The sequence below is a fragment of the Stomoxys calcitrans genome, chromosome 5 (assembly GCF_963082655.1).
Source record: "Stomoxys calcitrans chromosome 5, idStoCalc2.1, whole genome shotgun sequence".
Classification (NCBI taxonomy): Eukaryota; Metazoa; Arthropoda; class Insecta; order Diptera; family Muscidae; genus Stomoxys; species Stomoxys calcitrans.
In genome coordinates this window covers 160,774,628-160,801,007 of record NC_081556.1, presented here as the reverse complement: position 1 = coordinate 160,801,007, position 26,380 = coordinate 160,774,628, and the positions used below count along the sequence as shown (strand labels likewise).

The following is a 26,380-nucleotide window of genomic DNA, read 5'->3' as shown; positions in this document are numbered from 1 at the left end:
TGCAATTATAAGACTACAACAGCAACGCTGATTATTTTCATTTAGTCGTTTCACCCCACTGTGCAACTCCAAATGCTCGCGCATTAATAATGCCTAATATACCAGTAATTAAAAAGCGAAATGGTAAAAAAAGATTACTATGTCAGGTTTATAGCAATTATAATCAATTGCTACTCAATTCCTCAATTGGGCGCCTTGAAATATCCGGTCAATTTTAAATTTCTCTTCATTCCCAAAACCATGTTTAGCAGTTTCGAAAGAAAAAGTAATGGATAGTAAAGTTTCCTATCAACATACTAAAACGTTTTATGGAAAATTTGTAATCCCCAAAATCCGGGGGTGATATGAGCTGTGGGGTCAGCCATGATCGACTACTTGACATTTTTTTGTAATTTTTAAATTATTTTCCGACTTAGCTGGACCGGGCGACACAAATTTCATGCGTTTACAGGTTGCGGGTAGTGGAATTCTCCATACGGATTAGCTGAAACTGCAATGAGAGGCCGGATGGCACCAGCTCTTGCTTAACTACTGAGTGCCTTTTTAATAACAAATTTGATCTTTTTTTTAATTTACAATATTTTTGCCTCTACCGTTATTTTTGGATTAAGAACTTTATCCTTTATCTACGACTGATAGTGCAATAGCAGCTGTTTTATAAAGCTGCTATTGCACGATCAGTCATGTCATTCATATAAGCTTTCACTTTCTGTTTTCATAAGACTTAAAGCCGAAACAGAATGAGCGCGTTGAGCTTTGTTTTTGAGTGTTGCGTGTGTGCAACTCTGCACGCAAATTCCGCCAAAGCAACGCGGTAAAGTTATAAAATTTTTAACTTTTACACTTGAAAATGAGCGTCATTCAGTGCTGCCACATTTAGATGTTTTTAGTCGTCAAAGTTAAAAATTGTTCAACTTGGGCGTGTTGATTTTTTCTCATTTAATTGCAAAGTTGCATTTTTCAACACGACGTCCCTCAACGGCCTTTAGGGTTGGTATTCTAGTCTGCTTTCGTAATAGTCACGGAAATTTTTAATTGTTCCGCGAGCGGAATTAGACAGCAATCAAATGTTTTTGTTTCCATACCAAAACACGTTTTTTTTTCAGCACTTTTTGTTTTCTCTAATTAATTTATTATTTTTGCAAATAAATAAAGTAAAATGAAACATTAAAGTCAATAAAAAATAAAAAAAAATTAAGCCGTCAATGGTTTTAAGGTTGCCACTTTGCTTTTTTGTCATTTTCCTCACAATAGGAAGAGTACTACTTTTTCGGCTATTTTTAGCCTACGTTTCGCCGACTTTTTTTATATGGATCTTAAAAGCATTCCGCCTGAAAAGCTGAACAGAATACTCAGCTTTGCTTTACATTTACGAGAGCATAACCAGGCCCTAAGAGAAATTTTAATTGAAAATATTTCTATATATACATAGATAAATTATATATAGATAAATAATTTTAACTTCGCACATAGACTGGTTGATGGCGCATGTGAATATAGATAAATGAGAATTATCTAAGAATATGCCGCAAGCAGAATTCTGCCCTCAATGGTATGCATTTTGCATCGTTTGCATTTTCTAAATAACCAATATTTCCCTTTCCGTGAAGGAAACTAAGGCATAATGCACGTATATAGGGCTTCGGCAGCATTAGCTTCCAATATCAGTATCTTTCTTTCTTTTATTATTATTTTTTTTTTCTTTTTGTTATAAATTAGATTTTTTAATTTTTTCGTCAGAGCTATAAGCTTGACATTTACTGTCAAATTTTGAGAGCACAAAAATTTCTGTTATTTCAATCCTCTTTCTATTTATTCTAATATCCATTTGTCATATTAAATTTTTCGTACGCTCCTGTTCAAATAGGAAAGAATCTCGCCGAGCCGTTCAATACCAAACGAAGCTTCAGACAAGGGGACAGCCATCGTGTGATTTCTTTAATGTCCTGCTCGAGAAGATTATAAGAGCAGCAGGTGTAATAGGCACGGCACACTACTCACAAGAGAACAATCGACGACATCGATGTAATGAGTCGGTCACCGGAAGAATCAATTACAGCCTTTGAAAGTATTGAAGTGGGTTTGGCCGTAAATGGAGATAAGACAAAGTGGGTGATATCAACTTCTACAAAGCCTTGTAAACCCGAGCAGTTAAAGAAAAAAGGAGAAAGTTGGGAACTGCAACTTTGAGATAGCAAATTTATCTTCCTCGGCATCACCGTAAGCGAAACAAATGACACCAGATTTTGAATAAAACTAATGATAATATTGGCTAACATATGTCACTTTGAATTAAGCAAACAGATGAGGAGCAAAGCCACCTCTCGGCAGACGAAAATTACATTATACTACTCGTCTTGTTATATAGCTCCGAAGCATAAAATTTTCAGTAATGGTCAATTACAAAAAAAAAAAACACGCAATGTATAACAACTTGCAGAATCGCTATTATTGAAATTACAAATCACATTGATCGTGTAATAGCAGTTTAAGGAAGGTGAGTTTTGACTAAACCTATACATACATGTGTAATGGCTAGACATAAATCGATGTTACATAGTAGGAAAATATGAAATTTTAAAAAAAAAAACGCATTTCTTACAAACATTTTCTGTCTATAACTAGTGAAACTTTTATTAAAAAAAGAACAAAAATCTTCTTATTATTTAGCCTATAAATTGAATTTAAACACACAACTTATGAAGTAAAATGTCATGGAAGTTTGGGCTTTTGTTTACAGCACATTAATTGTTTTAAAAGATCCATGTGTCATACGTAGCTGGCCATGCTGTAACATCGACGTACTTGGGAAAACTGGCAAGGAACTTTTTGAAATCGGCTGTTTGTACTTCTTTCTGATGATTCCAATGACCACCTATGCCGATTTCCACATTAGGTGTACTCCAGTTTCCATCTTTTTTCTGCAAAGAAATATTGTGTTTTTAATACCTTTAACTAACTAATCATAATTTTTCAAAGTATGTATTAAGAAAATCATTTAATTTCAGGTGTCCTTCAAAAACAAACTTCCTGTTTAATCTTTCAAACTTAAAAATTATCTTTAATTAAATTAGTTTATTCAATGCAAGTTAAGGTTTTTCTACACTACTTACCTCAATTTCTAGCCAAAATTTCAAAGGATCCCCATTAATGCCATATGAGAAATATACAAAGAATGGTGGTTCCCATTCCATACGCAACGGCGTCCAATGGAAGGACCAGTTGAGTACCTTTCCTCCATTCAAAGGCCTTATAAATATACCCATGTGATCCGGTCCGGTCAATTCAAAGTCATAACGTATTTTGTTTTTACTTATTTGATTTTTGGAAGTTACTTGCAAGGATGGCAATTTATCAAAAGAAGGAACAGGTCCTGGTATCCATAGACTAGAACCTCTGTAAAAACAAAACGGTCGAATAGCGTTAAAAAGTAAGACACAAATTCTGTCGTTAAGATTGTATAATCGTAATCACTAAGCTTTTGTGGTAATTGACGCAAATTAGGTTGCTCAATATCTCAAGCAACACTGATTTGAAAAGATCTAATGCCATATAAATAGTAGAGCCGTGCATGTATGCCTTAACTTGTGATTATCCGGACTCACCTAGCTTTGTGCCATCTATGATTATACAATGGCAGTCCACACAACATTTCCTTTTCACAATCATTCATAATGGGTTGAGCTAATGTCATATTGATAGCATGTTCTACAAGAATCGAAATGATGAAGATTAAAAATTTGATAAAAACTTTCGTCGCATTTAATATACTTTTGACTGAATATGTTCGTCTGTCCTGGGGTAAAATATAATAGCCAGTGTCCACACGACGTATGTCATTATGGGCATCGCGAAAGGTTCTGCGTGTATGCAATATTGAAAATCTTTGCACATTAGTTTCTGGTCGATAAGGGAATCCTAGCGGAGTGGCAGCGATAATAATGCAAATTAATGTGATACCAAGCAAAGAGCAAATTATGGTCTTCGATTTACGGAATAGATTTAAAGCAGGAATCTGAAAAAGACAAAAAAGTTTTTTTTTTTTGAAAAGTTCAAAATGTGCCATTCATTCGCTACTCACCATAAAACCACCAGTCAAAACGCCAACACCAACCGTGAAGGCACAAATAATCAAATCCGGATTGACAGAAGCGCCAAAACGGCCCGTCATAGGAATGAATGTGACAAAGAATCCATGCGACAGATAAGCATAAAAAATAAACGGAGGGATACCGCAGATAATGTGTGGTATCAACCAAGGTAAAGCTGAAAAAACAGACGAACATACGTGTATATATTTTACGTGGGGTTGAGATAATGGAAAGTCTTACATTTATTATGAAGTTTTGTCGCCAAATTGACAATCAAGGCTGTTGTGTAGAACAGAATCGAAATCATGAACATAAATGCCGATCGTATTTTACAAATAGTCATTATTAAAGTTAAGAATGACAAGAACAGGCAATGGCAGTGCAGAAGTAGCTGTACGCGGGACCCAATTGGTAAACGATCCTGCAGTGTTAAAAAAAAAAAAAAAAACATATGATACAATTTTGAGTCTACATGTTTCAAATACATACGTCTTTGCTATATTGAAAATACAGGGCGGGTACTATGGCTAAACCGAAAAACAGAGGACAGAAGTATAAACCCAAAATCAACCACGAGTGAGTGAACCTAAAAAGAAACGCATTTAAATTAAATTCCCATTTGATAAATCAATGGTACCCACCAAGCCATTGGTAAATGTATTAGATCCATAAAAATGCCCACTAAGAAACAAAGCGTAGTGGCCGCTATCACAGCAAGTACTTGAAGCAGAAACGTTTGCAATGATCTTCTTAGGACATGTCGTAATTTGATGCCCGCATTGTTGGCCATTTGGAAAAAGGAGTAGCCACAAGCAGCAAAAGCAGCCAAACACACAACAACGTTCAAAATAGTACCTTCGGTCTCAGTGTAAAATACTAAAAAGGAACCCATAACATCGAAGAAAATAGTATGTCCTTCGGCGTATTTCTATATATGGGAAAATAAGAGGCCAACATTTTACGATTGTCTATGCATTTAACAACTATTTACCGAAGTGTCTTCCAACTCGGGAGCATTTGCAATTTCTCTTACTAGGGCCAGAACATTATCGCCAGTGTTTTGAAAACTTCCTCTTGGAATAATCTCAGGACGATCAAAACGGGTGTGGTATACATAACCATTGTATTGATGCGCCATATCAAGACCTCAAATAATAAATTTCTTATGAACACTCTTCAATTAAACTATGAACAAAAGGACTCACCAGGCACTTTGCCGTGATCTCTGAAAATACGAAAATCGGTATCGGAGGGTATAAAATGTCTCTGAAACATTTCCTCGGCCACTGTTGAGGCGTAAGGATGCACAATTGAGTTTCTATAATGCTGCAATGAAGAACAAAAATAAGACAGAGCAAAGAATAAGGGATTTTTCCGTTTATTTTGTACCTTCATAAGCCAAGGATGGTTCGGACCAGATTGGAACAGAATTTCTCGGCCTCCACTTCCGGCAGAGTCCAGATTTATCAAAGCCCTATTTAAAAAAATTTATTTGATAACCATTACCGCTTATTATTATTTAGCATACGAGTGCTTACTTGCAGTTTTTCGCCCATTTGTGTTGCGTAATAAAAGCGTGGGAAGCTTGTAAGGGATTCTCTTCGGCGCCGTTAAAGAGAAATACCACGGGATTTTTTAACGACTTGTCGGATTTTGACAGCACACGTATAGTCTCTAACATAACGGCCACCATCACACCGTCATCACCCGCTCCAGGGCCTCCGGGCACAGAATCGTAATGACTATTCACCAACAAATACGAGGAGCCATTGTAATTCTTGGGACCAATCTTAATAATGAAATTCTGAATGCTTTGATACATGTTGATCATTTCCCAATGGATGTAACTGCCCGACGCTATTTGGACATCGGCCTCAATTTCATAGATATCCTTAGCCTCACTTTTCAACTTTTGAACCATGTTCTTAAAGTATTTGATGGAACCTTGTTCATTGGAGGAACTGCCCACAACGCGTGGTCCGAGATCAATAAGTTTTTGTAAATTCAACTCGGCCCTTTCGGCAATAAATCTGTCTGGATATTTTGCCTCATCTTTTATATTTAGAGGCTTTGGAAGGCGATGATATGCCGGTATGGCCACAGTGTAGTAAAGAATTATCCATAAACCCAGGAATACAGGAGCCCACTGCCATTTGATTTTACTGCCCTCCACAAAAAATCTTTTCAGGCCAACATTCTGCAAGTATAAAATTTGTTAACCGTCTCATATCACAAACAGTAGCAATCTAGATAGAAGTTTGTACATAGGTACCTACATAGATGTATTTATGTATTTGTATTTAAGTGATTAATTTTTGACTATGGACAACGAAATTCCATAGCCTTTCTAGTTGGTAGGAATACCGTGACTAGTATGGGGTATCTTATCGTTTCACCACATTTCCTCTGCACGGTCATACAGACATGTATGTATGTATGTATGTATGATTTTAAGCATGTACTCATGGACATGAAAGCTCAAAAACCTGTTGAAAATGAAATTTATGGAAATGTTCTAACCTCTTCGGTATGCCTTTGGCGCAATAGTGGGTCGGTTGTGCTTTGATCTGCATTCGGTGTATTGACCCTCCTTCTAACGTTTTTATTCCTATCGTCCATAGTGGTGATAACTACGGCGTCTTTTCTAGTTCCGTGATAGCTGCTTTCACCGTCTTCTATTGGCTCCAATCTAACCCAGCAGCGCAATGTTAATCGACTGACCACCTGTACCTGCTTCGCAACTGGCAACCGAATGTGTACTTATTGATTATTTCGAAAATAAACATTTTTATGGAATGCGTATCTTATCTGTTGGATTTCCTATCCATTATACTCATACACGTCGTTTGTTTATAAATAGTTGTTGTTGCTGTTTGTCGTTTAGTGCTTTAAAGAAATGTGAGTATTTGTTTGGTGGGTACTCGCAAAGAATTGTACCATTAAGCAGAGCATTCTGTTCAGATTTTCGAGCGGTCAACTCCATATAAAAAGAACGTCGGCGGAGAAGTAGTACTCTGCTTATTGTGAGGAAAATAGCGAAAAGAAATTGTAGTGGCAACCTTTGAAACCATTGCCGTCACTATTCTTGTTTGTTTTAATTTTTGAATTTAATTTGCTCATTTATTAGTCAAGTCGTTAGACCTGTTCGTTACTGGTTTCAATGGTCAATTTTTCTTTATTTATTTGCGAACAAAAAAATTAAACCGGAAATTGTTTATTCAGATAAAAAAAAGAGTGTTTTGGAATTGTAACAAAAACATTTGGTTGTTGCCAAATTTCGCTGGCGAAACAATCAAAAAATTTCGTGACTATTCCGAAAGCAACACTTAAAGGCTGATACTATGTTCGTTTTTCACCGTTGAAACCTCATTTTTTCGCTATAACTTTTTTGAAACACTACACAAATAACCATGGTACAATGAAGAGGTAGTGTCATTACTACAAAAACAAAACTCTACCCCCAAAGAAACTACCTTCAGCGACAAATCTACCCACAACGAAAATACCGTGAGTGGCAAATGCTGAAATTGAAATGTCAAAGTGGTTCCAGAAATAAACTCTGTTTTATAACTTATATTCTTCAAATGTGTTTTTTATTTATGTTTTCATCATTGTAACACTGTTTTGTTGCTTATGTTTGGAATATCGGATCAAATAGAACATCTTTTTAAGATATTAAAAAAAATCACAGCTGTGTTATCAAGCCTTTGACATTTAGATTTAATACAAAACAAAAATAAAAAAGATTACGTATGACCTCACCTTATAAGTGCACCGTGAGTGCAATCAGGGTTCACTAACTAAGGTTAAAACATTTGCCCAGCTGATGAAATATTGCAATTTCAGAGTTGTATCCAAATACACTCTTATGTCAAATGGTTCCTTTAGATTTTAAAGATTTTTTTTTGTTTATTGACCCACATTTTAATTCTTAATCTATACGTTTGTAGTAAAAAATCTATAAATTTTTTGACTGCTGCACCTGGCAATACAAATAAAAACTTGTATACCAACTTGTTTTTAGTAGTGTACAATGGGAGTGTAGAGTCGGAATTTCTACCCCGATCCCCAGAGATTGTATCGTTGATTTTGTGGTTGTTGGGCAAGTGACGCTACCTTCTATACTTGCACAATGAGTGAAATTCTGTTTCTTTCAAAAAGAAAGAAATGTAAAACAAAAAAATTAAACTTTTAAATCAATGGTGTGCTGGCTATGCAGGCTTATTTTTTTTTTTTTTTTTTTTTTTTGGGTTGATTCAAATTGTTCTATGCCTTCGGAACTTCGTCACACCAAGGCTATACAATCGTATGTTAAGAATATATGTAATTCAACAAGTTACCAAATTGAAAGAGATTGGCGCGAAAAGTTTTGTCTTTTGACCAAAATGTGAAAAAACTTATAAATGTCTGGCTGCCGGCATAGTTTTGTGGAATTTAGAAATGTTGGAAAAGCCGTATCGCGATCATAGAGGAAAATATCAAAGTAGCAACACTGAAATCATTGCCGGCATCATTTTTGTATGTTTTATTGGACACAATGGTTCGTGTTTCTTTATTTATTTGGGAAAGAATAAATTAAACAGAGAAAACCATAAGCGCTGTCATGAACCCAAGGGTCCCTTGCTATCGGTGTGAGGAGTCGGACTGGTGGGCGCTGGTTGCTCGGTTCTTTTGCCAATCCAACAAACTGGAAGACATCACAACTGTGGAATTCCCTGGCGCATAAAATACCTTCACGGCGCCACAGGACATTGCCCAACCCAACCGTGGCACCCTTCGTCGTGGAATATTAAGGGTACCCCGTGATCTATCATGTGGCAACTTCTCTTTTCTTCATAAAAAAAAACAACTTTTTAAACAGAAATAAAACTGTTCGATAGTCGTTCGTAGGTATGGCTGTCGGTTTATAGTCAGGAGAAATGCTTTGGACTACCTTATCCGTTTTGTGTCTTTTTAATAACCTTTCCTTTTCAGGTATTATAATAACTTTATTTACTTTAGTGTTCCTTTAAATTGTTTTATTGCCTCTTTCATTTGTAGACCTTTTAAAATGTTTATTACTTTAACAGTTCAGTGTTTCTTTTTTTAAATTGCTCATTTGTTCACTTTTCATGTTTGTTTTTTTAAAGTTCGTTTCTTTTAAAAAACATTCTTTAAATAGGTCTATGTTATTTGTTTACACTTTCAGCCTTTTTTTAACATTGTGATTGTTTTTAATCACATTCATTTTCATTAAGAAGCAAAGCTCAATAACACAATTTTTAAAAATTCCTGACTTGCGTTTGACATTCAGCGGGCACCAACAAAATATACAGCGGTCAAAAAAAGTATTCATCATTAGCAAAATTGATAATAAATTCACTTATTTTGGGTAATTGAAGAAAATTTAAAGTAAACAAATAATGCAGTTTTATGCAATAGTTTATTTTTCGTAATATGTTTTAAAATAAATTCAAAAAATAAATTTAATTAGCGCAAAAAATGCAATTTTATATAATAACACCAAAAACAGAACAAAAAAAGTATTCATCATTGATGTGCTATCATCAAAGTCAAATTCAAATATTATTTGGGAATCCCCCTTTTCTGTTTTATTTAGTAAAGGAGGCTTTGCCCTTGACAGCAAATATTTAATTTCATTGAAAATATAGTTTTTGTCAAAATGGGTCGTAAGCAAAACGAGGTTTCTGATGAGGTAAAAGTTTTGATAATAAAACACCACAGGAATGGTTTAACTCAAAAAACTATCAGTGAAATATTAAATAGACCACGATCTACTATACAATCCATCATCAGAAAGTGGACAGAAACGAAAACTGTTGACAATAAACCAAGATCTGGTCGACCAAAAGCACTTTCAGTTGGAGATGTGCGTTGGCTAGTGCGGCAAGTTCAGAAAACTCCGAAGACAAATGCGACCATTCTTCGTAAAAACACTATGGAATATTTAGGGAAGGAAGTTACTACACAAACAATTCGAAATACACTCAAAAGGCATAGTTACAGAAGAAGAACTGCACGTAAGAAGCCCTTTATAAATAAAATAAACCGAGTGAAAAGGCTAAACTTCGCAAAAATGTATGTAAAACAGCCCGAATCATTTTGGAAAACAGTCATTTTTGCAGATGAGAGCAAGTTTAATCTTTTTGGGTGCGATGGAAAGGTCATAGTGTACAGAAAACCAAATACAGAGCTTGAAGAACGAAACACAGTTGCTACTGTAAAACATGGTGGAGGTGGTTTAATGGTTTGGGGGTGTATGGCGGCTTCAGGAGCGGGAAATCTTGAAATTATTAATGGAGTAATGGATCATAAGTATTACATTGACATTTTAAAGAGGAATTTAAAAGATAGTGCTGTAAAACTTGGGCTTGGTAATAACTTTCAATATTATCAAGATAATGACCCCAAACATTCTGCTTTAAATACCAAGATGTGGATGCTGTATAACTGCCCCAAAGTCATTAAAACTCCTCCTCAAAGTCCCGACTTGAACCCAATTGAACATCTTTGGGAACATCTCGAACGCAAATTGAGAACGCGCAATTTTTCGAGCAAGAGTCAAATGCAACAGGTGATAATGGAGGAATGGACTAATATAGACCAAAATATAACCGCTAAATTAGTCCAATCGATGTCAAACCGTTTAAAAGAAGTTATAAGACGCGGTGGTCGAATAACAAAGTATTAATTTTTTTAAATTATGTTATTTATTTTTTTGTTTTTTTGCAATGATGAATACTTTTTTTGTTTAATTTTTTGTGTTCAGCTGTAAAATGGCCCTTTTTGTTCCAATAAATACTATTTTTTTCTTTAAAAACAATGAAATTGTGTACATATATATCACACAAGCACTACTGCATCATTAGTTTAATATGTTTTTATTCCAATTGTCTTTTGTAGACTTATTAAAAAAAAAACATTGAATGATGAATACTTTTTTTGACCGCTGTATGATGTTAGCCATAGTTGTTAGTAGGTGTCAGCTGGATGCCTCTTTCGTCGACAGAGGCGAATTCTAGCCATCGCGTGCTCAAAAGCCTGGTACTATTTTCGCTTTTAGGCTGGTACTATATTTTTTTTTCGCGATATTTTTCGCCAATTATTTTTTCTAGATAATAGATTTTAAAGCATAAAAACTTGCTGATTTCATTCAGTAGGATGTTCCCTCAATACTTATCGTAAAATTTTAATAAAATTGTTTTTAATCACTGTTATTTTTGTAATGCTTAAAAAAATCGCGAAAAAAGAGTTTTCAACGGTGGAGAAGAGAAAGATTTACCATCTGTAGGAGAGAGAGTGTGAGAGCAAAAAACGTTTGAAGAGATTTGTAAATGATAGGTTTCAAATTTCTGCTGGATGTTTTTTCCCCTGCAGAAGTTTTTTACTCCTTCACAAATTTTTATTGGCAAATTGTTACTGGATAATTACCCGAACACACCGTTATATTTTGCAGCGATCGGTAAACAAAACACAGCAGCTATTAATCGGGACGATAAGTCACCCATTTGCCGGTTAAGATTTTTAGTTAGGATAAGCAATAAGCATATATTCAGAAAAACAAATTCCTGTGCCTTAAAGCACATTTACATTCATTGACATTTTTGTAATCTGAATTTAACTAATTCCCAAAACAAATCCTGTCCATTTACACTACGTTTCAGGATTCACTTATAGAAGGTTAGGTCACTTGAAAAACATAAAGCGGATAGGCCCCATTAAGGACCTAACTGCCGATTGAAAATGTCACTAAATAGGAGAAATCGTAAACAAAGAAAGAATGTAAAAAGAGAACAAGTTGACATCCTCAATGCTCAAGTACTGCCAAAAATAAAAAAAAAATGTATGTCGGCAGATCGCATGCCCTAACCTTATTCAATGAATCCTGACTACGTTTTTGGGGAATAAGGTGACATATACAAGCGTACATGCGTATACATGAATGTGCATATCATACACATTTCTTGAGAACAGTAGCATATTTTTGTAATTTTGTCGATTACTCAGCCATGAAATCGGGTTTATTTAGGATTTAAAACTAAATCTTGCAAAAATGGGGTTTATTTTGTATGGTCAAACGTGCAAAAAAAACACAGAACTAAGCACATAATTCTCGAATAGGCCATAAATCCGGATTTAGTGGGCGTACTTTTAAGGTTCGAATCCTATTCTGCCCCTGCCCCTGTTCCTTAGTGGAATGTTCATGGGCTAAATTTGCATTTGCATCCTATTCTGCTTTCGGAATAGTCGCTGAAATGTTTAATTGTTTCGCGACCGAAATTTGACAGTTATTATTTGCTTTTATTTTCATACCAAAATACATTTTTATCCGCACTTGTGGTATTTTTTTTTTTTTTTTTGCAAATAAACAAAATAACAAAAAGAAAAAAAACGAATCATTGAAACCAATAAAACAAACTAAAATAATGCCGACAATGGTTTCAGGTTTGCCACTAACATTTATTTTTTCCATTTTTCTCACTATAAAAAGTAGTATGCACCTCTGGCGAAACTTTCGTTGTCAGCACCGTTACCCAAAATTTCGTGTGCAGGTACGCAGCTCAAATGAAATTTTCTTTGCGTAACAGGGTGACATAATTGGAATTGGTGAATTTTTTTTTTGGAACTACTACATATTAGGTCTCCCTGTTACACGAAGAAAATTGCATTTGAGCTGCGTGCATTTCATAAGGTACTATATTAGCTTTTCGCGATGAATTTCCATGTAAAAGAAAAATAAGAGGAAAATATTGATGAAAAGTATTCGTTTCGCTACAACTTCTTTTTTCATCTAGGGAAAATTTACATTTCACGACGCATAAGATGACCACAACCACAGTCGCTGCGCAACAAGTCGTTTTCTTACGTAAAATAAACGCGTTGGCCAAACTTCTAATTGTAACTAAGTGTTTGTTAGTGATCTTGCTCACATGTACTTACTCGGATTGTTTGTTATTTGTGGATGCATAAATAAGAAAGAATTTGTATAAAAATATAATTAAATATACTTCTACGGGTGGGTTTTGGTTGAAATTTCAACAACATATATGAATTTATGAAGAGTCCACACACTCACACTAATGTGTACACTGCACGTAAGCAGCTAACACATTGATTGTTACCATATTAATTTTTATATATAAATGGCAACATTTTGGCCAAAGAGACCCAAAAAAATCACATGTGGTAACCTTGTCAAACCACTGAAAGAACGATTTTGGGAACACGTTGAGCAGCAGCAACGTGTACACCTTTAAGAAAAATCTTGTCAGTCATTTCAATGTTTAATTTTTTTATCGTTAAATCTTTTTTTTATTTTATCAAACTTTTATTTTTTAACAATATAAATTTTATTTCATTTTTTTATATTTTATATCATCTAACATTCTTTTTTCAACACATCTTTGTCAAAATACCCAAATTTTTTCAACTATAAATTTTGTTAAGATTTCTTTGTTAACTTTTTTATATTTTAAACCATTTTTATAATAATTATTCTTTATATCATTTATTGTTCTTTTTGTTAAGAGGGATATTTTATTACATTTATATAACTGTAACTATAAGATTTTAGTCTTGTTGTGTAGGTATTTATCTAAGAAAAATCTAACAATTAGCTACACTTCCACACTCCCGAAATGAGTTTACGAGTATGTGAGGAGGAATTTCTAAGCGATCGTGGAAGGCACATTGCGTAGCAAAAAGTGAGCGACCGTCAGAAAAGAAGCTCTTGACGCGAAGACCCGCTGCTTTCTAGACCAGAGAATGATGGCAACTGAATGGAGAGAGAAACATACTTGGGACTTCTCCCCCCAGATGCACTCCCTCTCGACCCCCTCCCCGCCACCTAAGTTTCTTTGGCGACCCCGTACGCATATCCAAATACATCCATTCTTGCTGCAATTGTCTTGAGTTACACGAAAGTTGGACTTGGAGATCGACAAACAGGCCATAACTTCCTTTGGACCTACATATCACTTATTGCGAAACTGGTCACCGCGGCATACGAAATAAAATATAAATGAATAATTGCACTTTTGTACTTTACACTATTTAACACAGAATGGTCGCACTATTTACGTATTTAACACAGAATGGTCGCATTCCGACGCAATATTTTGAACACGACAACGTTGTAGAACTTTTCTTGTACAAATAAGACCAACTTATTATTGAACAATGAGCAGTTGATGTTTGGACGGCGCATAACAATATAAGGTACATTGACTATAATTACCATTTTAAAACACATATGTATATATGTGCCGTTTTATATCGGCTGATACACTATTAAATGTTCACTTGTAAAACGCTATATCGAATATGTTATACGATAAGTATGTGCGCGATGTAATTCCCTTTTATTAAATGGCAAGATATTTTCGTTCATAAAATACCTTTGGCATGTATAAGACATATGTACATACATACTCGTATATATGGTATTTATGCCTGCTTTTTAGTTTTTGTTTACTTTGTTTAAGTGTTTAGTAAAAATTCTTGTTTATAGACTAATCCATAAATACGGAGGGAAATCACTCTTGAATTGGCAAATAAAACTAATGGATATTCATAAAAAAGGTAAAGCCCAAAACATTGTTAAGCGCCACAAGCACATTGTCATTTACTTATAAGTGCACAGAAAAAAATAAACAATTAAATCAAATGAAAAACAACTCAAAAACGTTTATAATTAAAAAAGACATTTTTATTTATATGCAAAGACGAATATGCCCACGAATATTTCATCAAATAACATGAGGCAAACTTTACGCTTACCAATGAGTGCTGTCCGGTTCAGTTTTTTTAAGAACAATGATAAGAGACTTTACCTTTTACAGTCGAGTCGGAATGGGATGTCGCATTCGAAGCACAAGATAAAGCAATTGAGTCCGGTTTATTTGACTTATCCAATTTATCTGAAGTTTGGTTTTTTGTCATAAAACAATACAAAAGAGAGATAGATACGTCATTCCCTCCACTATCGGTTTAAACTTTACAGCACCAAAAGGATCCAGTTTACACAAGGAAGACTTTTGACAGTGCGCCAAAAAACATATATGCTCATTAATCACTTAAATTCTTAATTACTTTAAATTTCCAACTTATTTAATTCTAGATTTTCTAAAATTAATCATTTAAGAAGTTTTTGGAAAGATAACTTTTTACTCGTCACCATAGCATGGGGGTATACTAATCTAATCATTCTGTTTTGTTAGATCTCGAAAAAGCGAAAAGATAAACATTGAATCAATTAAAAAAATATTTGAAAAAACTAATTTTATACCCATCATCATAATGGGGGTATACTAATATGGTCATTCCCTTTGTAATAACTCAAGAAAGTAAATTTGAAGTCTATCTAACAACGTCTGGCAGCCGTATAAAAATGCAAGGACCAAAGTTTACTATATTAAACGTTTATCCACTCACGCCGCACTAGGCTTCGGAAAAAAACAAGAAAAATTGTCGTTTCCATTATGAACCTCTCCTCATTCCAAGACACACACGCCAAATATTGAAGTGGATTAATGAATTGGCATGCCGACTTTTTCTTCTTTAAAATATTTCATATCCTTTTTAATTTTTAGCAAAATCAATACCTTAAATTCGGTCAGGGTAAACTAGCGCGTTTATTATTATGCATATATTTGAAAATTGTTTAAAGTTAATTTTATTGAACTACAACGATGTCGATTAGTTTACCGCCAAACAGCGGTCACATGGCAACTCCGTTATAACAATCCTGTCCAATGTCGATTCCTTTCAATAAATAACGGTTACTCTTTAGCTTTCACAATTTACAATAGAGAGCATTAGATTGCGCTCGAATTCATAGCAAACGTTAGTTAGTTACAAGGCTTTGGCGTGAACGGTCGGTAAAGAATTGTGGAAAAGACGTACGGTACTCGTCGGTGGTAAAATAAAAAAAGTGAGTGGTGATTCAAAAAAAAAAGTACAAAAAAAGAAGATAAATGAGGAAGGCCTGGCTCATCTTAGATACCACCATTCAATTCGACTTTTTGACACAATCCCTCGTATAAAGTGCTTTTTAATATTGTATGTAACAAATACATGTGCATGTGTATGTCGCTGTAAATAAAGTTACAACGCTCTCCCAAAAATTGTTTTATATATATAAAAAATAATAATTCATTTATACATACATGCATACCTGTCCATTGGGGTGACCATAAACATTTCTATGCGTGAGTGCATTCAAGCTGTAGCTTTTACTATTGGAAATTAAGAATAGCAAATGCGTACATGCACACATGTAGGACTTACAATTTATGTACATACACATACACATAGCCATGCGTTTATTTATTCCTTGCCCACTTAAGTCATCAATATATCATTTCGAGGTGCTTCGTAGGTGTTGATGGAGTATTCTATTGTTTTTATATAACCAAGCTAACCATTGATGATGGACGGATTTATTGTATCTTTGCCAAAACTTGGCTATAGCAAATTCTAGCGCAGGGTGCATACTTTTTCAGTTTTGAAAATTGGGTCAAAGACCATCGTATCTCCTCCCCCATGAAGTTCCTGCGCCCATACACTATACTTATAATCAAGTAGGAGTTCATAACGTACATACGTATGTATGGATTAAACATCAATGTTTTCAATAAAACTTTGGGCTTTGGTTAAGCAACTATTCTAATCGGAATCGTAAAACTAAACTACCAAGGATTATTGTGGGAAGCATTTCGTTGAATATGCATGCCCACACTGTAAACCGTTGTTGGCCGACGGCATGAACATGGCTAAAATACAAACCCTACCGGCGTCTAGATTTCAAAGCACACGCTGAGTGGAGATGGGAGCTTTTACTAGCTCATCATTGATTTTTCGACCCCTTGAAAAAGTACACATTGCAAGAAAGTAACCTTATGATTGGGTCTTTGTAATTACTTTTTGTGTTTTGTTTTGATTTCGAAGTTTACGAATAGTGTTTGCAAAGTTTGAACAATAAATCAGACCGAGCAAACACATATACAAACGTGACAATGTATGTATATGTGTGAAAATTGACATGTGTATGTGAGATTCTCAAATGACTTTGTTGTCACGGTTTTTTTTGCTATGTTCGGGGATGCCAACTATAAATAAGAAAACAATCTATACTAACAAAAAGTTGTTGCGACGCTTGAGGCCTGAAATGGAAGTAATTCAGCTGATGTAGAATTAATAAACTCTGCAATTCGTCGACGATTTCGGTCCGATTTCTTGACGAATATCTTATAAATGCGAACGATTTTGCAGACGAATCGGTCGAATTTCGTGCCCATTTCTTGACGAATGTCTTACAACTGATCAAACAAAAAAAAAAAAAAAAAACAAAACACAAAAAACATTCATTCGACACGTTGTACAGAAATAGTAAAGAAAAAATCCCTCAGACTTTGCGAACCGATTTCTTTCCGGATTTGGTACGAATTGTCGGACGTCAGTCAAAGTCGGATCATCTTGTTAGCTGGGTTTTCTCACGATTGACTAACATTCACTATGAAAATAATGATAGCGTTGAGTTATTGTTCAAGTTCTTCTGAACATTTGCATTGTGATTTCTGAATATTTACATTGTGACAAATTGAGGACATGGTTCTCATTTAAATTAAATCAAATCAAAATAACAGAGTAGGTATTTAAAATTTCGGGTTAGGCTTAATTTCTTTTTTTTATTTTTAATTTTATTTTCTCATTTATTAGTCAAGTAGTTAGACCATATATGACTAAAACACTACAAAATCAACAATTCATAAAAATTTTCTTAAAAATAAATAAGGAATTAAATACTACTCAAAAACAGTAAATCTCATAAATTTAACAAATATTACCAATAATAATTTATAATACATATAATAAAAGTTAACATTAAAAATTTTCTTAAAAAATAAATCAGGAATTAAATACTACTCAATACAAAAATAAAACAAAAAATAAAATATACACTCTTTGTTTCGCAAATTGTGCACAATGTAGGTAGCACAGAAGATGAACAAAACCCTTGCAATCGTGAGGTTGATTGTTCAAGGCCCAGCCAGGGAGAATCGACTTTTTGATGAGGCACCAAATTCAATTTTCTTCTCTTAGTCCCTATTTCGTCTCGTGTCGTCGAGATATATCGCCAAGCGACATAATTACCTCCAAACGGGGACAATAATTGGACGAAAAAGCCAGATCCTCTGCAATTGTTTTGAACTTCCTTTTATCATAATCTTGAGACGCGCGATATAAAATGTTTTCCAAGTAGTTAGCAAAATTTGCATTTGTGTTTCTCAAAAAAAAATCTTTGTTAGTAGTGGGCAACCCTATTGGGATTACAGTTGTGAGCTACGACTGATTTCCCTTTTGGTATTCGTTTCCCTTGGCTTTGCTTGCTTCGTTTTGTTTTGTTTAGTATTTCATGGAATTTCCATTTACACTGCCATGCAAACGCACTTACCCGAACGTACACATACACATAAACTCGCACTTGCAAGAAGTAGGTCAGTAAGATTTCACGAGTACTTAGAAGAGGCAGTGAAAGTGACAGGGTAACGTTTAGATGGCAATATAACACCTTCAACTGTTTCCGGCTGCTTCCGCCGCAATGTTTTTCGCCGATGTTTTCGCACGCACACACAATACACGAAGGATCTCTTCTTTTCAACTTGCGAATAAGTTTTTTTGCAATTCATTACAACTGCATATTGTAAATATTGTTCACCGTCGGCTTTGTGGTTTGGAATTCCCAGTGTTTTACATCAAACACAGTCTTTTCATCATTGTTAAAAAGTCATCGAGTTGGATGGGTTTCGTCAACTACATGTTTTATGGTGAACTGATGCAGCGTTTTTTTTATATACCGATGTAAAAAAAAGAAAAGAACCGATGAAAATCCTGAAAAACAATAAATTAAAAAGAAAGAAACGGTGTTGAAAAGTGGTATTAATTTCAGTTTATTATAAATTAGTGAAAGAAGCCTTTAGTTACTTGCACACGACTTTCTGCTATTTTCTTTAAAATCAAATTTCTTAGTATGTAGAGCGAATGTAATGTTTAATTAAAAAAATGGTTATAATGTAATTTTGTAAAAATGTCCGAATGAGGTGGTTCAATCCTACCAACCACACAAAAAGGAAAAACAATTAACGAATATTGGAAGGGCAGCCGGCGGCGAAAAGGTGGTTTATTCTTGAACGCAGCGTTTTCCCTCCATACCAATTGAAGAACTCAAACTGTTTTGTGGATGTATTTTATTTGGAAGGGGGCCCGATAACACAAATACGGAAGGTCTAAGGAGTGCTTTAGCCCGTCTACGCAATAGAACGGGCCCCTCAATTCCACAACCATCTCCACCTACCTCACCTCATCCCTCCTCCGTAGTTGTCAGCTGTGGACGTGAGCTGACCACAACAGGAAGGAAGACACCCACTAACACAACCTACTCAACAAACAGCAATGGATCAACTCGAGATGTAAGTAACTATATATAATATGTATTAGCTACTATTATCCTCAATTGATATTTTAATTATCCTCAGCTGCTATTTTTACAAGTCTTTTCGAAAATGTGGTCATAATTTCAATCCATTCATTCCGTTTGCTTCTATAGTAGAGAAGCGGGATTTGGCGGACGAACTATTCTAAAATATTGAAAATTATTTTTTTTTTTTCATAAATTCTGAAATAACTATTCAACTCAAAAACTATTCATAAAATTTATAAAAGTTAAAATCACGTATGAAATGGAATCAATTATTTCCCTATTTGCATTTGCGCAATATATCTCATAGCAATGTAGACTATGATTTTAAAATCGATACAAATCTCAGCATGAAAAGTTGATGTTACACTTCTGTACCCTTCACCATATGATGGAGCTATACTAACTTCGTCATTCCGTCTGTAATATCTCGAAATACTGGCCTAAGACCCGATTAAGTACATATGTATTTGATCTTCGTTCGTCTGTGGGACTAAACTTTCATTACGATTTCTTACAGTCAAGAGAAACACGGCCCATAACGGTTCATACATTGATGTGGCTTCTATTTAAACAGGTCACTTGATTTGGAGAATCATAAGGTGACATGCATAGACCTATATAAGATTCGGTCCGGCCGAAATTATATGTACCTGGTGATGTTCCTTGTAAACCCGAAACATATTCAACAATTCTAAGCAATGAGTCGAAAGTTGAAAAGACCATTGCTATCTTTCAATAAAATCCATTCAAATTTTGAAATTTGAAAAATTATTTTATTCAGCTAGTATTCGATTGGAATTGTTTCATAATATTGTGTATCTCAATTTATGCAAAAATCTTGTACCCATTCTTTATTGTAATTGAGACCACACGAATTTATTTGCAGAAATTTATTGGACTTGAATATCCAAAAGAAAATATTTGTTTTATTCAATATAGGGGTTTGAACTGACAAGTTTTTCAAATTATAAAAACTTTGTACAAAGACAATGTTTGCTTCGAAATGTAAATATTGTAATTGATTATAGGAAGTGTGACAATATTCTTTCCCTCAATGCTGTGATTAGTTCTTCGCTTGTCGATTCAACTTATTTTAAAATTGGCCGTTGAACCCCAAATTATATTCTTAAATTCCCCTTTAAGCACGTTTTTGAAAAAGGCTATTAAAAATTAAATCGCGGGAAATATTCCGGGGATAATCCCGCCAAAAGCGGGAAAGATGATCACTTTTATAATAATTCATTTCTATCAGCCTATTCAGTATTTTCATTATGAAATGGCAAACCATACTGCGCACGAATCAACTGACAGCAGTCCGACAAAAGACAAGCACCGAAAAAAGTATTGCCAGATTGAAAACCACGCGTTTAGTTATTAAATGAGGTATAATCATCAAATAGCAAAGAAGTAAGATATATGTATACGTAGATTGATCCTACAATGGAAAGAGCTATTACCTATACTTACATTAATTGGCTATGACAGAATATTTGTTCCACTAGCCGAATGTAGAATAGCGTTCCAAGCGCCTCGATCTTCTGCGCTCATTCTAAAATCTCTGACACCAAGTTTCGAGGTGTCTCCCACAACTTGATCTTTCCATCGGGCTTTTGGTCTTCCCGGTTTGCGTGTACCACCGTGTTTGTCTTCAAAAGACTTCTTTGCTGGAGCTTCTTCATCCATTCTGACAGCATGACCTAGCCAACGCAGCCGTTGTATTTTGATGCGTGTAACTATGCAATCGTCGTCATACAGCTCGTGGTTCATACGTCGCCTATATTCTCCGTTAACGCAAACTGGTCCATATATTTTACGAAGAATTTTTCTCTCAAATACAAGTACCCATGCTTCAGAATCATACAACAGCATGGGTAGTATCAGTGTCTTGTAAATAATGTCTGGTATTACCTATAAGCAGTGCTTTAATTTTAAACATTTTTTTATGTAAGTCAAAATTAGCGTCAAAGGAAAAGGAAGAATCATAATAATAAATTATGATGGACAGTTCTTTAGAATACCCACTTGAATCAGTAGGGTGGTTTATATGATGGCTATATCTTGACTTATTACAACCTTGTTAAACATGTGTACAATTCTGTACGATAGTAAATGTAATTATGCATACAAAGAAGATAAAGGATAGTTGTTACAACAATGGTCATATGAACGTACACTAATGACACAGAAACTTTTAAAAAGTATTGATCATTTTTAAGTGATGTGCTTTGTCGCTAATTGGGCATGCGTTTCATCTATTGCACGTACCTAGATGAATAAAAACGTCTTTATATGGAAAGAGGCATTTTGTAACAAAAAACTCTGCATTCGGTTGACCAATCTGTCAAACTTTTCTTGCTCATAAAGAACGCATTTATAAATCCATTACGTGATGCCAAAAATGATGCAAGCAATAGTTTTATTACAATGAAACTAAAAACAACAAATGAAAGCGTGCTAAGTACGGCCGGGCCGAATCTTTTATACCCTCCACCATGGATCAAATTTGTCGAATTACCGGGAAAAGGGTAACTCTGTTGTGCTGTTTCAGGTTATAGACCGATTTGACACGTATGGTGAAGGTCATGGGAAAAAAAAGTTGTACAAAAGTTCAGCCAAATCAGATAGTAATTGAAGTCAAGATCCCAGATCGGTTTATATTACAGCTTAATCAGATTATGTACCGATTTGCGCCATACGGAAGACAGTTTTTGGAAGTTATAACAAAACACCTCATGCAAAATTTCAGCCAAATCGGATAGGAATTGCGCCCTCTAGAGGCTCAAGATGTAAAATAGGGCGATCGGTTTATATGGGAGCTGTATTAGGCTATAGACCGCATTTGACACGTACCTTGGAGGTTATTGGAGAAGCCGTTGTTCATAATTTCAGCCAAATTGGATAATAATTACGCCTTCTATAGGCTCAAGAAGTCAAGATCCCAGATCGGTTTATATGACAGCTATATTAGGTTATGTACCGATTTGAACCATACTTAGTACATTTGTTGGAAGTCATAACGAAACACGTCATGCCAAATTTCAGCCAAATCGGATGAGAATTGCGCCCTCTAAAGGCTCAAGAAGTCAAGATCCAAAATCGTTGTACAAAATTTCAGCCAAATCAGATAGTAACTGAAGTCAAGATCCCAGATCGGTTTATATTCCATCTATATCAGATAATGTACCGATTTGCGCCGTACGGAACACAGTTTTTGGAAGTTATAACAAAATACCTCATGCAAAATTTCAGCCAAATCGGATAGGAATTGCGCCCTCTAGAGGCTCAAGATGTAAAATAGGGAGATCGGTTTATGTGGGAGCTGTATCAGGCTATAGACTGATTTTGACCGCATTTGACACGTACCTTGGAGGTTATTGGAGAAGCCGTTGTTCAAATTTTCAGCCAAATTGGATAATAATTACGCTCTCTAGAGACTCAAGAAGTCCAGACCAAAGATCGGTTTATATGGCAGCTACATCAGGTTATAGACCGATTTCCACCATACATCGCACAGTTGTTGGAAGTCATACAGAAACACGTCATGCCAAATCGGATGAGAATTGCGCCCTCTAAAGGCTCAAGAAGTCAAGATCCAAGATCAGTGCTACTTACAAAATCCTTTATTGTTTTCCATACCACTCCCCTAAGTAGGTTCATGTCTGGTATCGTGTCCCCAACTAAGTACTGGGGTCTGTTACCCACGAAAGCCGGGAAATGCTCTAACGCCTCATCATCTTCTCCACATATCCTACACATGCTGTCACTTGCCGCACCGATTTTGCATAGTCCTATGTGTCCCATTATGACACCAAAAGCTATACTGACCTCCTTCTTACTTCCTTTCAGTCTCGTCTTCTCATGATCTGTATCATCTCAAAGGATTTCGCCGTCCTACTGACCGTTTCGCTGTTCCACAGTGTTGCATGTATGTGTTTGAACAGGGCTTTGTCGCCCACGTTCTTAAATCGGACTGTGTCGACCCGAAAGGCTTCGAGTTAACCAAGTTTATCGAAGGCAGTTCTATGGCCTTCACTGCCAAATCGTCCGCCCTTTCATTCCCTCGATTGGCACGATGCGGATTGTGACATGTTTGTGATCTTCTGGTTGTTATTGCCGTCCTGGTTGTTGTTGCCCTTATGGCAATTTTACTGTCTGTTAAGAAGTTCTCACTCGACGTCCTCGCGTTAGCACCACACCACCTCAGGCATTTCGTGATAGCCGGGATTTCCGCCTGTAGGAAACAGATCTCAGTTCCTGGGTTCTCAATGTAGACCCCCTGGCCCACTCTGTCCCCTAACTTTGATCCACCCTAGTATTGCCGTCTGGAAAATGGATTAAGGAGTGAGAAAAAGCTAAATCAAGTCATACCCATACTAACACTTTTAAATAAAGTAGGATGCCACCGCAGCGAAGAGGTTAGCATGCCCGCTTATGACGCTGAACGCCTGGGAGGTTTTCCCCTCCTAATACTGGCGACATTTGTGAGCTACTGTACCATCTGGTATGGCAGCCATGTAAAAACTTTAACACAAAGAAGTGCCGCACTGTGGCACGCCGTTCGGACTCGGCCATAAAAAGGAGGTCCCTTGTCTTTGAGCTTAAACTTGCGTCCGATGACTGCACTCATTGATATGTGAGGAGTTTGCCCCTGTTCCTTTATGTTCGTGGTCAAATTCACAATTTGCAAATTAAATAGGCCAAACCTATAGGAACTTGAGTTTGGTCGTGACTATCTTTGCACCATGCGCCCAGACCTAATCTTAAATGGGTTTGCATAGTTGATGTAAATGCTGCATAATTTAATTTAATGTATTCAGTAGATGTTACTGCGGGTAAGCCAGAGTTAAATTTTTCCAGTAGGCTTATGTTAAGGACTACATTAAACCAAGCTTTCCTTGTAGTAGTTTATAAACTGTATTTAAAAGGAGGAAAATGATGGCGATCATTTCGATATTAGGTATCCTATTATAATTTGTTACACCAGATAACTTATTTTATTACGTTGAGATACCTCGGTTTTTAAGTTGAAGCGATAGGCCAAAGCTTCTGGTAGGAATCAAACCCGCAGTACTTGCAAAGCTAATCGAGGTACTCTACCAAATCGGCTACCATTTAAGACCCTATTAAATTATATGTCTTTATCGTTTGTATATTTCCGTCCAGCTGTCTTCGTTATTCCGTTTATAACATTACGAAATATTGATCTGAGACCCAACAGAGTATTTGTATATATTCTTCATCGTTTTAATATTTTTAGAAGAATTAGCCGTGTCCGTCCACCTGTACGTCTTTCGAAAGCTCGCTAACTTTCGAAGTCGTTTAAAATTTCGCACACGTACTTCCTATTAGTGTAGGTCGGTTGAGACTGTTAATGGGCCATATTGGTCCATGTTTTGATATAGCTCCCATATAAACCGGTATCGGATTAATTATCAGATTTAGCTGACATTTTGCATGAAGTGTTTTGTTTTGACTTGCAATAACTGTGCTAAGTATGATCCAAACCGGTTTATAACCTGATATAGCTGTCATATATACCGATATAGGATCTTAACTTCTTGACCCTCTAGAGTGCGCAAGTTTTATCCGATTTGGTTGAAAATTTTATGTACACGAAACTTTTAGATGTTTTCTAATTAGTATGCAATTGGAGACCCTAGTGGCTTCAGAGGCTGATCTATGGAGCTTGAAAATTGGCCACCTTGAGTATGTCAAATTTTGCATTGCTTGTCATTTACGGACCTTTTAAAGCATAGAGCTCGTAAAACTGTACAAAAAAGATACAGAAATGTTCAGTATATCTCTAATAGTTTATCAGTTATTGGACTTATAACGATTTTTTTTTTGAAAATTTTTGTCAAAGTATCTTCGGTATTTCCGAAATTATGGGACTGTTTGTAAACCGATTGAAAATTTTCACATCGCTAGAAAGGTTACAAAATTCTATTCAAATTAATCAAAATTGTCCCTTCCTATTAAACGTTATTCGATTCAGAATCTAAAATTTCCGAAAAAAATCAAAATTTTGCATTTTTTGCAAAGTAGCATCATTATTTCCTTCATAAAATTTTTGTTTCTGCCAGTAGGTGTTATTTTCATTTATATGTTTTAAAGAGGGCTAAATGTAGATGCGATTAATGCTGCGGAAGTCCCGATTTGACCAACTAATGTTAAGGCCGTCCAAAAATGGACAATTTTCAAACAACAATTTTTTGTTTGTTTTTGCGCAACATTAATTTGGTTGTTTCATTTTGTTGTTGGATTTATTTGTCCAGCTGAAACCAATATAGGGTTCGTTTTGTTTCTATTTCAATAGAAAGCAAAATAAAAACCCTTTTTCTCCTCAAACTTCTCAAATCGCTCAGCACAGATTCCAAAGTTCTTAACACTTGTAAAAAGTTTCTACATCTTAGCTATAAACGTACTAAAAACCACTAGTTTACTAAAGAGGCTCATTTTAGCTAGGTTCGTACCTTATTTTGGTCAGTTGGAACGCTTTTTAAAACATATTGGTAGATTTATTAATTTTTTTTTTTCTTTAAAATACTATATTATATTAACAGTGAAAAAATCATCATAATTTCTTTATGTATTCTGATTTTATAGCTCCTCAAGGATACACGTCACTTTAAAAAAAAATATATTTTAATTTTTTTTCGATTTCGCGTCAAATATATATTTAATGTTCGGAATTTTTAGAATACGAGAAGTCTGATCAAAAAGATAACTGTGATTTTAAACGCAAAACGCATTTCTTTATTCATCAATAACTATCTTGTCCCCTTCAAAGTAATACTAACATCGTTCT

The 26,380-nt window shown here is 35.2% G+C and overlaps 2 protein-coding genes and 1 long non-coding RNA gene across 12 annotated transcripts in view; 2 read left to right on the top strand and 1 right to left on the bottom strand.

Annotated features, from left to right (window-relative positions):
• Window positions 1-1,723: 1,723 nt before the first annotated feature.
• LOC131998100 (uncharacterized) lies at window positions 1,724-3,088 on the top strand. 2 transcript variants are annotated; one of them, XR_009398551.1, is made up of 3 exons: window positions 1,734-2,220; window positions 2,298-2,497; window positions 2,741-3,088. It is a non-coding gene; the product is annotated as an uncharacterized LOC131998100 (long non-coding RNA). The 2 variants fall into 2 exon arrangements; XR_009398550.1 differs by having other exon boundaries at window positions 1,724-2,497.
• LOC106090147 (endoplasmic reticulum metallopeptidase 1) lies at window positions 2,632-14,229 on the bottom strand. 4 transcript variants are annotated; one of them, XM_059370262.1, is made up of 14 exons: window positions 14,140-14,229; window positions 6,612-6,977; window positions 5,630-6,288; window positions 5,481-5,565; window positions 5,297-5,417; window positions 5,083-5,237; window positions 4,733-5,019; window positions 4,581-4,677; window positions 4,332-4,512; window positions 4,082-4,266; window positions 3,772-4,015; window positions 3,606-3,708; window positions 3,114-3,396; window positions 2,632-2,921 (listed from the first exon to the last, which is right to left on the bottom strand). In XM_059370262.1, exons 2-14 carry the CDS (start codon window positions 6,708-6,710, stop codon window positions 2,754-2,756), a joined length of 2,667 nt encoding a protein of 888 aa, XP_059226245.1. In that variant the 5' UTR covers window positions 6,711-6,977; window positions 14,140-14,229; the 3' UTR covers window positions 2,632-2,753. The 4 variants fall into 4 exon arrangements, with proteins under 4 accessions (XP_059226245.1, XP_013111695.1, XP_059226243.1 ...); XM_013256241.2 differs by lacking the exon at window positions 14,140-14,229 and adding an exon at window positions 13,636-13,726; XM_059370260.1 differs by lacking the exon at window positions 14,140-14,229 and adding an exon at window positions 13,032-13,120.
• The window catches only part of LOC106090148 (dual specificity protein kinase splA), an 82,453-nt gene continuing 68,823 nt past the window's right edge, over window positions 12,751-26,380 (top strand). The window contains exons 1-3 of one of the 6 annotated variants that reach the window (XM_059370258.1): window positions 12,751-12,783; window positions 12,887-12,989; window positions 19,122-19,561. The gene's annotated coding sequence lies outside the window, so the exon portion shown is untranslated. Of the gene's footprint in view, window positions 12,784-12,886; window positions 12,990-14,238; window positions 14,310-15,935; window positions 16,152-18,976; window positions 19,562-26,380 lie in introns of those variants that run through there. The other 5 variants (XM_059370254.1, XM_059370257.1, XM_059370256.1 and 2 more) reach the window with 5 other exon arrangements.